The 12,027-nt window shown below is 26.9% G+C and overlaps 5 protein-coding genes across 5 annotated transcripts, besides 7 other annotated features; 1 reads left to right on the forward strand and 4 right to left on the reverse strand.

The window, feature by feature from the left end:
* Window positions 1–548: 548 nt before the first annotated feature.
* TA09490 (uncharacterized protein) lies at window positions 549–2,114 on the reverse strand (the record flags this gene model as incomplete). The annotated part of the gene is made up of 1 exon (XM_950059.1): window positions 549–2,114. One exon carries the CDS (start codon window positions 2,112–2,114, stop codon window positions 549–551), a length of 1,566 nt encoding a protein of 521 aa, XP_955152.1.
* Window positions 1,821–1,889: a sequence feature (2 probable transmembrane helices predicted for TA09490 by TMHMM2.0 at aa 4-22 and 76-98).
* Window positions 2,049–2,105: a sequence feature (2 probable transmembrane helices predicted for TA09490 by TMHMM2.0 at aa 4-22 and 76-98).
* Window positions 2,061–2,114: a sequence feature (Signal peptide predicted for TA09490 by SignalP 2.0 HMM (Signal peptide probability 0.957, signal anchor probability 0.000) with cleavage site probability 0.906 between residues 18 and 19).
* A 684-nt stretch (window positions 2,115–2,798) lies between these two features.
* Window positions 2,799–2,849: a sequence feature (Signal peptide predicted for TA09495 by SignalP 2.0 HMM (Signal peptide probability 0.826, signal anchor probability 0.017) with cleavage site probability 0.607 between residues 17 and 18).
* Window positions 2,799–4,889, forward strand: TA09495 (methionine aminopeptidase, putative; the record flags this gene model as incomplete). Its single annotated transcript, XM_950060.1, has 6 exons — window positions 2,799–3,058; window positions 3,088–3,381; window positions 3,413–4,333; window positions 4,414–4,525; window positions 4,554–4,696; window positions 4,772–4,889. 6 exons carry the CDS (start codon window positions 2,799–2,801, stop codon window positions 4,887–4,889), a joined length of 1,848 nt encoding a protein of 615 aa, XP_955153.1.
* Window positions 4,890–5,055: 166 nt separating this feature from the next.
* Window positions 5,056–6,633, reverse strand: TA09500 (uncharacterized protein; the record flags this gene model as incomplete). The annotated part of the gene is made up of 1 exon (XM_950061.1): window positions 5,056–6,633. One exon carries the CDS (start codon window positions 6,631–6,633, stop codon window positions 5,056–5,058), a length of 1,578 nt encoding a protein of 525 aa, XP_955154.1.
* Window positions 6,580–6,633: a sequence feature (Signal peptide predicted for TA09500 by SignalP 2.0 HMM (Signal peptide probability 0.903, signal anchor probability 0.000) with cleavage site probability 0.847 between residues 18 and 19).
* Window positions 6,634–7,514: 881 nt separating this feature from the next.
* On the reverse strand, window positions 7,515–9,091 carry TA04675 (uncharacterized protein; the record flags this gene model as incomplete). Its single annotated transcript, XM_950062.1, has 2 exons — window positions 7,515–8,394; window positions 8,427–9,091. The coding sequence occupies 2 exons, from the start codon at window positions 9,089–9,091 to the stop codon at window positions 7,515–7,517; spliced, it is 1,545 nt and encodes a 514-aa protein (XP_955155.1).
* Window positions 9,038–9,091: a sequence feature (Signal peptide predicted for TA04675 by SignalP 2.0 HMM (Signal peptide probability 0.903, signal anchor probability 0.000) with cleavage site probability 0.847 between residues 18 and 19).
* An 837-nt stretch (window positions 9,092–9,928) lies between these two features.
* TA04680 (uncharacterized protein) lies at window positions 9,929–11,500 on the reverse strand (the record flags this gene model as incomplete). Its single annotated transcript, XM_950063.1, has 1 exon — window positions 9,929–11,500. One exon carries the CDS (start codon window positions 11,498–11,500, stop codon window positions 9,929–9,931), a length of 1,572 nt encoding a protein of 523 aa, XP_955156.1.
* Window positions 11,447–11,500: a sequence feature (Signal peptide predicted for TA04680 by SignalP 2.0 HMM (Signal peptide probability 0.903, signal anchor probability 0.000) with cleavage site probability 0.847 between residues 18 and 19).
* Window positions 11,501–12,027: the final 527 nt, after the last annotated feature.

The following is a 12,027-nucleotide window of genomic DNA, read 5'->3' on the forward strand; positions in this document are numbered from 1 at the left end:
ACCAATAGATATAGATCCGAGATTAATATTCTCATTTCAATAACAAATTTTAAAATTGAACTTCCAGTTATTTATCATTTGATTATATCAAATTCATAATAATATTTATGTCTTAATGAAAAATCTTATTTATTGTGTGATCTGTTAACACCATCATAATGGGTTGTGAAAAATATATACATTTAGATAATTTGAAGTAAATTATGTTTAATATAGATTATGTTTATTTTATGTCATAACTAATCAATGTGTATAATTATGTGCGGATTAACTTCTGAATAAATCTGATATTTCCATGTACAGTATTCCACTCCATCTTCTAATATTAATACCATATATTCTATGTTTAAATTCAGATAAGTTCATTTCGAAAAGGTTTAAAATTAATATTGGTACAAAATATTTGCTAAATAATGATGGGTCGGAAATATTAAAAATAAATGCGATTTGATGTCAGTGTGAAAATTTAAAATATAAAATAACATTTAATATCATTTTTATATTATATTAATTGTAAAATTATAAATTTGTTGAGTGTTTTATAATAATTATGTTCTTAGTCGGAATAACTGATATTGTGGTGTGTTCAGATCATCAAATGTTGATTTGTTCCTTACAATAAATTTGTTTGTATTTATGTTTGGATTAATCATCACCTTGTTTTTTCTAAATGGTTCCAATGGTATGTTACCTGGTTGAAAACTTCCTGTTGCATAAACAGCCCCAAACACATATTTGTTCAATATGGATTCTCCGAAATCATTAGTTTCCTTTATTGAGAAATGATGAATTGTCATTTCACCATCTGATATTTCCTTTTTCTCAAATAATGATGGTTGCTCTTCATCAATAGTAATATCTAGTTTTATCGGATATGATTTTTCAAACATTTCAATTATACCATCACATTCACTTAAGCTTAACACTTTATAATTGTCTATTTCTAATTTTTTACATATTTTGATTTTATTCGTTATTTCTTCTAATTTTCGAATTTCGCTACTCATTATCACATATGTTTCTTCCTCATTTCTGTACACTTCTATTTTGAAACTATCATAATGATTTCTTTGAACATAAATCTTTCTTTTCTTGATATTGGAATCCATAATGAGCCTTATTCTATTTTCATATTTAGATTTTCTTTCGTGTTTATACAATGTGTAGTTCCAAATATTTGATGACCCTGTAACTTTTTGAATTCCAAATAATTCAGGGCTAATAAGTTCTGATATGTCTAATGTAATTACTGGTATTCCAGATGGATGTTTTCTGAATGATATATGTAATTTGATTGCGTCCATAATTATTTGATTTGATAAAATTTTATCACAATATTCAGATAAAAGCCAATACTCTTCACCTAATATTGGCCTCATATCATATGTTCTTATATAATCATAAAATAGTTCAATCGTAAATGGTTCAAACCTAGATTGAAAAACATTGTTATAATGAGGTTCCGATTTGTAAATTGCAATAGAAAAACATTCATCAGTTAAATATGGACGTTTTGTACAACCTACAACTGCAGGATGTTTTGAATCATATACATATCCGAATCTATATTTTGGACCTGATTTGCCATCAAGCATAAAACTTTTATATTTATTTTCAAATTTATATTTACCAATTTGATAATTAACATGATCAGAAATGGTACTTTTTATAAATGGATGTTTTGGTTTCGGTCCAATATCAAATGAAACTAGAACAGGTTTATTTATTTTTGACATAAATTCTTCATTACTTATGTGACTGTATTTGTCAGATGATATGCTAATGGTATGTCGATTGACTGATTTCAATAATCCATCATTAAATGTGTGGACATAAAATGATACCAGAATAACCTTATTTATTATAAATAATTCAACAAGTAAATTGTATTCCTGTGAACCATTCTCCTTTGGAAATATCACTTCATTTCCGTATCTTAATTCACTAATGGGTTCTGAATCACCAACAAACATAAAATATCTGGAGTTTATATTGAATCTACCATGAAATACATTCACTCCATTAGATATAATAAAATTCTTTAGATCAACATAAATTACTCCAAACACACATTCAATCAATGCTATTGTCAGAATCGTAATTATTGATGTCATGATGATAGAATTAAACTATCTCGATGTATATAATGATCCTCTAATATAATCCAAGTATAAACTGGTATAAGACCATTATCTCTAAATCATCTAAATCTAGTCGAAAATCCAAAACGCTAAAATGAAATTAAGTTCAAAAGTATTTAATCTGTACCGAAAATATATATGTATAAATTCTAGAATAAAATTTAATTAAAAATATAATATATTGGCATCTGATAATATATGAGATGAGTAGATTAATATGTTGTATGATAAATAATAAAATGAGGTAAAGAAATGAATTATATCAGATGGAATATATGGGAACAAGTAACTTATTCAGATAATAAAAATGTGTTCTATAATACATTGTAGTATCGATTCATTCTAAAGTTATTAAAATAACAACCAATAGATATAGATCCGAGATTAATATTCTCATTTCAATAACATATTTTAAAATTGAACTTCCAGTTATTTATCATTTGATTATATCAAATTCATAATAATATTTATGTCTTAATGAAAAATCTTATTTATTGTGTGATCTGTTAACACCATCATAATGGGTTATGAAAAATATATACATTTAGATAATTTGAAGTAAATTATGTTTAATATAGATTATGTTTATTTTATGTCATAACTAATCAATGTGTATAATTATGTGCGGATTAACTTTTGAATAAATCTGATATTTCCATGTACAGTATTCCACTCCATCTTCTAATATTAATACCATATATTCTATGTTTAAATTCAGATAAGTTCATTTCGAAAAGGTTTAAAAATTATATTGGTACAAAATATTTGCTAAATAATAATAAACCTCAATTACCTCATTCATTTAAGGATTCTTTTCTATTCACTTCTTCCAATAATTTAATTCATTTTAATTCTCATAGAATAATAACTTATATTTTTAGTCATAAACACATATTAAACAATGAACGGTTTATCCGGTACTTTTTCTATTTTCAATATTTTTTAGTTCCATTCCCCCCCTTGGTTTTTCCCCTACTTGTTCTATTTCTTATTTAAATCAATCCAACAGGACCCATGAAATCATTCAGAAATTGAAGGAGGAAGCCCCTAACGCTAGTTTATTTGATATATGGAACAACTTTTGCTATTCTGGTTGGTTTAAATATAGTACAATTCTAACAGGTCGTATACGCAAGGGGGTTTTAAGTGGCAAACAGTTTCCCTCCAAAAATATTATGAGACCTAATTATTTCAAGACAGGAAAGCCGATTTACGTTGATTACCCCTACTGTAATAGAGAGTAATGACTATGTTATTTTTTATTTTTTCAGTTCCAAAGATATTCGAGGTACAATTAAAAATGATAAAGATGTCGCTGGAATTAAAAAGGCATGTAGAATCGCTAGAGAAATACTGGATTACGTATCATCAATAGTGGTTGAGGGCATTTTCACAGACGATATTGATCGTTTTGTACATAAACTTTGCGGAATTAAGAAAGTTTTCCCAGCCACACTAAATTACCATGGTTTCCCAAAATCAGTATGTACATCTATCAACGAAGTGGCATGCCATGGGATACCCGACAACAACTTATTATGCGCAGGAGATCTTTTGAAGGTGGACCTAACTGTATATTCTGATGGATACTTTGGAGACGTGTGTGAGACTTACATGGTTATGCCCATGACCAAAGAATATAACAAGAAACTATTGCAGACCAATTATATGGGTCGATCTGAGAGAAACAAGTTAATTTATACTTCTGTTAGACATAATAATCTACAAGGATGTGAAATATCTATAATTAAACAGACATCGTTCATCAATGGTTTTAACAATGCAATTAAGAGGTTCGATCTTGAAAACACTTTTAATCTTTTATATTTAATCTTAAAGGGTGAAGACAAAAGGTTCAACTTTTCTCAGGACAAAAACATGTCCAAACTTGCCAAAAAATTGAATGAAGAGTTCAAAGCTGTTTATGAAAACCCTGAAGAAACTTATAGTGGTCGTGTTTTTGGTATGCCATCTTCAGAATTACCAGGTTATATACCTCACCATAAACTCGGCAAAGTTTTCGCCACTGTAGAAAATCCACAAATCGTTGTGGATCTTCTCGACCAAAACGATGAACTCAGATTTAAAAAGCCTTATACCTTTTCTCCCTCGTTTGATAGTGATCTTGAGCTGATGAAAATTTGTCACGAGGCTCTCATGAAGGCTATATCCATTTGTAAACCTGGAACCAAGTAAATTTATACGTAATTACGTAGATTAAAATCTAGATAACACGTGTTGTATTAAATAGGTCTTTAAAATTATTATATAGGATTAAAATGATAGGTAAAACAATTGAAAAATACCTAAAGAAAAATAAATGTATATCCTTGTCCAATCTGTGTGGTCACGGAATAGGTAGAAACTTTCATGAAAACCCTATTGTAAGAAATTAATTTTTTAAATTTTCAGATCTCTCATGAAGAAAACGATAGCGAGGTACTTATGGAACCTGGGATGGTCTTCACTATTGAGCCAATCGTAACCAGGTCAGGTCTCAACTCTTTCATGATGTGGCCTGATGGATGGACTATAGCAACATTGGATGGTTCAAAGTATTATTAGTTAAACTCAATATACTCATTTATATTTATAAACAATTATATGGAATTAATAATTCACAACTGTAGGACAGCTCAATTCGAGCATACTGTACTAATCACCAAGGATGGGCATGAAATCTTGACAAAAAAAATCACATCATCACCTCAATTTATATGGGAGAGAGAGTTAGAAGTGGTTTATTGAAAAATAATATTGACAAAATATTTGCTAAATAATGATGGGTCGGAAATATTAAAAATAAATGCGATTTGATGTCAGTGTGAAAATTTAAAATATAAAATAACATTTAATATCATTTTTATATTATATTAATTGTAAAATTATAAATTTGTTGAGTGTTTTATAATAATTATGTTCTTAGTCGGAATAACTGATATTGTGGTGTGTTCAGATCATCAAATGTTGATTTGTTCCTTACAATAAATTTGTTTGTGTTTATGTTTGGATTAATCATCACCTTGTTTTTTCTAAATGGTTCCAATGGTATGTTACCTGGTTGAAAACTTCCTGTTGCATAAACAGCCCCAAACACATATTTGTTCAATATGGATTCTCCGAAATCATTGGTTTCCTTTATTGAGAAATGATGAATTGTCATTTCACCATCTGATATTTCCTTTTTCTCAAATAATGATGGTTGTTCTTCATCAATAGTAATATCTAGTTTTATCGGATATGATTTTTCAAACTTTTGAATTATTTTTTTTCGCTCTCTATTTTTAATATTATTGTATTTTTTCTCATTTACCCCTTTTTTAAATAATCTTGATTGTTTAATCCTTATCCCATCCATTATTTCATCTTTATCACTGATTACTACGTACGTTGCCTCTTCATTTCTGTACACTTCAATATTGAAATGTTTGTATTTAATTTTTGGAACATAAATATTTCTATTATTGATATTGGAATCTATAATAAGCCTTATTTTATATTCATTATCAAATTTATCCTTCAATTTATAAAATGTGTAATTGTGGTTCCATAAATTTGATGATCCTGTAACTTTTTCAATACCATATAATTCAGGACTGGCAAGTTCTGATATGTCTATTGTAATTACTGGCAATCCTCTATTATGTGCTCTGTATAACATATATAATCTGATTGCATTCCTATTCATCTGGTCTGATAACATAACATCACTGTATTCTGTTAAAAACCAATATTCATCACCTAATATAGGTCTCATTTCATATGTTCTTATATAATGACCATATAGTTCAATCATAAATGGTTCAAAAATAAATTGAAACAAATTATTATAATCAGGGTGTGATATATAAATTGCAATAGAAACACATTCATCAGTTAAATATGGACGTTTTGTATAACCTACAACTGCAGGACGATTCGAATCATATACATATCCAAATCTATATAGTGGACCTGATTTGCCATCAAGCATAAAACCTTTATATTTATCTTCAAATTTATATCTATACATTTGAAAATTAACATGATCAGAAATGGATCTTTTTATAAACGGATGTTTTGGTTTCGGTCCAATATCAAATGAAACTAGAACATTCCTATTTATCTTGTAGATAAATTCTTCATTACTTATGTGACTGTATTTGTCAGATGATATGCTAATGGTATGTCGATTGACTGATTTCAATAATCCATCATTAAATGTGTGGACATAAAATGATACCAGAATAACCTTATTTATTATAAATAATTCAACAAGTAAATTGTATTCCTGTGAACCATTCTCCTTTGGAAATATCACTTCATTTCCGTATCTTAATTCACTAATGGGTTCTGAATCACCAACAAACATAAAATATCTGGAGTTTATATTGAATCTACCATGAAATACATTCACTCCATTAGATATAATAAAATTCTTTAGATCAACATAAATGACTCCAAACACACATTCAATCAATGTTATTGTCAGAATCGTAATTATTGATGTCATGATGATAGAATTAAACTATCTCGATGTATATAATGATCCTCTAATATAATCCAAGTATAAACTGGTATAAGACCATTATCTCTAAATCATCTAAATCTAGTCGAAAATCCAAAACGCTAAAATTAAATTAAGTTCAAAAGTATTTAATCTGTACCGAAAATATATATGTATAAATTCTAGAATAAAATTTAATTAAAAATATAATATATTGGCATCTGATAATATATGAGATGAGTAGATTAATATGTTGTATGATAAATAATAAAATGAGGTAAAGAAATGAATTATATCAGATGGAATATATGGGAACAAATAACTTATGTCAGATAATAAAAATGTGTTCTATAATACATTGTAGTATCGATTCATTCTAAAGTTATTAAAATAACAACCAATAGATATAGATCCGAGATTAATATTCTCATTTCAATAACAAATTTTAAAATTGAACTTCCAGTTATTTATCATTTGATTATATCAAATTCATAATAATATTTATGTCTTAATGAAAAATCTTATTTATTGTGTGATCTGTTAACACCATCATAATGGGTTGTGAAAAATATATACATTTAGATAATTTGAAGTAAATTATGTTTAATATAGATTATGTTTATTTTATGTCATAACTAATCAATGTGTATAATTATGTGCGGATTAACTTCTGAATAAATCTGATATTTCCATGTACAGTATTCCACTCCATCTTCTAATATTAATACCATATATTCTATGTTTAAATTCAGATAAGTTCATTTCGAAAAGGTTTAAAATTAATATTGACAAAATATTTGCTAAATAATAATAAACCTCAATTACCTCATTCATTTAAGGATTCTTTTCTATTCACTTCTTCCAATAATTTAATTCATTTTTATTTTTTAATTTATTGGTTCGTATATTTCATATTTTTCTCTATTTATATCTTCTATTTCAACCTTTTTAATTATTATCTCCTTTTTATTAATGTTTCCCTCTATCATTGTCTTTTTTTTCCTGTATTCTTCACTCTCAACATTTCCAACTTCGTATTGATATAATCCATAAACATTTCCAATTCTGTATTTTTCAGTAATGTTTTCTCCTAACTCGTTCGTTTCTTTGATTGAAAGATAATGAAAGACCTCTTCTTCATTGTACAACTCCCTCTTTTCGTATAATGAGTTTGGTTCCTCTTCAACTGTAACATCTATTTTTATTGGATATATTTTCTTAAATTCATCCATCGCCACTTTTGATTGTTCTTCGTTCAATTTCGTATATTCTTCCTCACCGCTTGATTTTTGGAGTATTTCGTACTTTAATTTCAAGCCAAGGTCCTCCTTCACGTATGAAAACATAAATAACATTGTTTTACTGTCATTTCTTAAAACTTCTACGTAAAGGTGTTGATCATTTTCTTTTGGCGTGTAAATTTTATTAACGTTTGTCCATGTTTCAACTACTGACCTGATAGCATAATCTTTTTGGTGGCTTTTTTTAACTTTATATAATGTGTAAGTCCATTCATCTGCCATTCCTATAACTTTTTCTATTCCATATAGGTCAGGACTGATATTTTCTGATATATCCAATACTATCGGTAGAACACCAGGGCTGCTGTGAATCATGTCATAAAGATAAATAGCTGAATGAATTCGTATATCATGAACAGGATCTGTCGATTTTTTGGTTAAAAACCAGTATTTAACACCTAAAAATTTTCTTAAACTAAATTCAAGCTTGAACCCATTATCGATTTGAACAATTTTTTTAGAGTTCCTGTAATATATTTATTTAAATAAAATAAATACCTGTTGAAAATTGCAATTTTAATACAAGATGAAGTCAACACGTCTATTTTGTTGTAACATACTGCTGCAGAAAATTTTGAATCGTATACCGATCCAATGGAGTATTTGGGTGCCTCTATTCCGTTAAATTTAACGTTGTAAAATCTATCAGTTATAGAATAAAGCTTTATTTCGTTTTCATTAAGCATTTGTGTTGTAACTTTTAAGAATGGGTGACAGTGATTTGATGAAACATCGAAAGATAAAAAAACATCTGTTTCAATATGAGTTAGTAACTGATCAATTGTAATAAAAGTGAAGCAATCCGGATTAAGTTTAAACGAAAATCTTTGGTAGGTAAAAGAGGAGTCTAGATTAGAAGTGAATTTATGAATTAAAGCGAATTTATTTGAATTATCTAAAAATAACTCTATTGCCAATTTATAATCTAAAAATTTTTGTGCTTTGGAAACAAAACTCCTTGGGAAAAGAATACAATCTCCAAATTTAACGAGTTTAATACTATTAGGTTGATAAATGATCAATTTATAGACGCCATTGGAATTGAATCTACCATGAAATACATTCACTCCATTAGGAACAATAAAATTCTTTAGATCAACATAAATTACTCCAAATACACATTCAATCAATGTTATTGTCAGAATCGTAATTATTGATGTCATGATGATAGAATTAAACTATCTCGATGTATATAATGATCCTCTAATATACAAGTATAAACTGGTATAAGACCATTATCTAAATCATCTAAATCTAGTCGAAAATCCAAAACGCTAAAATTAAATTAAGTTCAAAAGTATTTAATCTGTACCGAAAATATATATGTATAAATTCTAGAATAAAATTTAATTAAAAATATAATATATTGGCATCTGATAATATATGAGATGAGTAGATTAATATGTTGTATGATAAATAATAAAATGAGGTAAAGAAATGAATTATATCAGATGGAATATATGGGAACAAATAACTTATGTCAGATAATAAAAATGTGTTCTATAATACATTGTAGTATCGATTCATTCTAAAGTTATTAAAATAACAACCAATAGATATAGATCCGATTAATTCAATGAATATTATTGTTGAACAAATAATCTAATTTAGAGTGAGGTGTAATAAAATATCATAACCCCCGAATTAAGTAGTGATTGGCCAGATATATGGGACATTAAATTGTAAAGGTTGATGGGAATTGATAAATTAAGTTAATAAGAATATTCTGTGAGATGATATAGACATATTTTTGGAACGTAAAAATATGGTTTTGATTGTAGTAAAAAGAATTAATAATAGATTTGTAGATTACACAGACATTTTGTATGGATTTTTAAATTTGTAGTAAAAATATTTGCTAAATAATGATGGGTCGGAAATATTAAAAATAAATGCGATTTGATGTCAGTGTGAAAATATAAAATATAAAATAACATTTAATATCATTTTTATATTATATTAATTGTAAAATTATAAATTTGTTGAGTGTTTTATAATAATTATGTTCTTAGTCGGAATAACTGATATTGTGGTGTGTTCAGATCATCAAATGTTGATTTGTTCCTTACAATAAATTTGTTTGTATTTATGTTTGGATTAATCATCACCTTATTTTTTCTAAATGGTTCCAATGGTATGTTACCTGGTTGAAAACTTCCTGTTGCATAAACAGCCCCAAACACATATTTGTTCAATATGGATTCTCCGAAATCATTAGTTTCCTTTATTGAGAAATGATGAATTGTCATTTCACCATCTGATAATTCCTTTTTCTCAAATAATGATGGTTGTTCTTCATCAATAGTAATATCTAGTTTTATAGGATACCATTCTTCAAACTTTTCAATTATTTTCTTTCGCTCTTTATCTTCAACCTCATTATATTTTTGATCATTCTCCCTTTTTTTAAATAATCTTGATTGTTTAATCTTTATCCCATTTTTTATTTCATATTTTTGATTCATTATCACATATGTTACTTCATCATTTCTGTGCAACTCTAAACTGAAAGTATCATATTGAATTCTTGGAATATAAATCTTTCTGTATCTGATATTGGAATCTATAATGAGCCTTATTTTTTTTTCTTTATGAAATTTTCTTTCTTGTTTATAAAATGTGTATTTAAATATACCAATTGATCCTGTAACTTTTTCAATTCCAAATATTTCAGGACTAGCAAGTTCTGATATGTCTAATGTAATTAATGGTATTCCATATGGTTGTTTCTTGTATAATCTATATAATTTCAATGGTTTGTTGTATAATTCATCTAATAACATATCATCACTATATTCTGTTAAAAACCAATATTCGTCACCTAATATAGGCCTCATATCATATTTATGTACATTATGACTATACAGTTCAATCATAAAAGGTTCAATCATAAATTGAAACGTATCGTTATAATCAGGGTGTGATTTATAAATTGCAATAGAAACACATTCATCAGTTAAATATGGACGTTTTGTATAACCTACAACAGAAGGACGATTAGAATCATATACATATCCGAATTTATATAGTGGGCCTGATTTGCCATCAAACATAAAACCTTTATAATTATCTTCAAATATATATCTATACATTTTAAAATTAACATCATCAGAAGTGGTACTTTTTATAAACGGATGTTTTGGTTTCGGTCCAATATCAATTGAAACTAGAACTGGTTTATTTATGTTTGACATAAATTCTTCATTGCTTATGTGACTGTATTTGTCAGATGATATGCTAATGGTATGTCGATTGACTGATTTCAATAATCCATCATTAAATGTGTGGACATAAAATGATACCAGAATAACCTTATTTATTATAAATAATTCAACAAGTAAATTGTATTCCTGTGAACCATTCTCCTTTGGAAATATCACTTCATTTCCGTATCTTAATTCACTAATGGGTTCTGAATCACCAACAAACATAAAATATCTGGAGTTTATATTGAATCTACCATGAAATACATTCACTCCATTAGATATAATAAAATTCTTTAGATCAACATAAATTACTCCAAATACACATTCAATCAATGTTATTGTCAGAATCGTAATTATTGATGTCATGATGATAGAATTAAACTATCTCGATGTATATAATGATCCTCTAATATAATCCAAGTATAAACTGGTATAAGACCATTATCTAAATCATCTAAATCTAGTCGAAAATCCAAAACGCTAAAATGAAATTAAGTTCAAAAGTATTTAATCTGTACCGAAAATATATATGTATAAATTCTAGAATAAAATTTAATTAAAAATATAATATATTGGCATCTGATAATATATGAGATGAGTAGATTAATATGTTGTATGATAAATAATAAAATGAGGTAAAGAAATGAATTATATCAGATGGAATATATGGGAACAAGTAACTTATTCAGATAATAAAAATGTGTTCTATAATACATTGTAGTATCGATTCATTCTAAAGTTATTAAAATAACAACCAATAGATATAGATCCGAGATTAATATTCTCATTTCAATAACATATTTTAAAATTGAACTTCCAGTTATTTATCATTTGATTATATCAAATTATTTATAAAATTTATATGTTAATGAAAAATCTTATTTATTGTGTAA

Source organism: Theileria annulata, chromosome 3 (assembly GCF_000003225.4).
Source record: "Theileria annulata chromosome 3, complete sequence, *** SEQUENCING IN PROGRESS ***".
NCBI lineage: Eukaryota > Apicomplexa > Aconoidasida > Piroplasmida > Theileriidae > Theileria > Theileria annulata.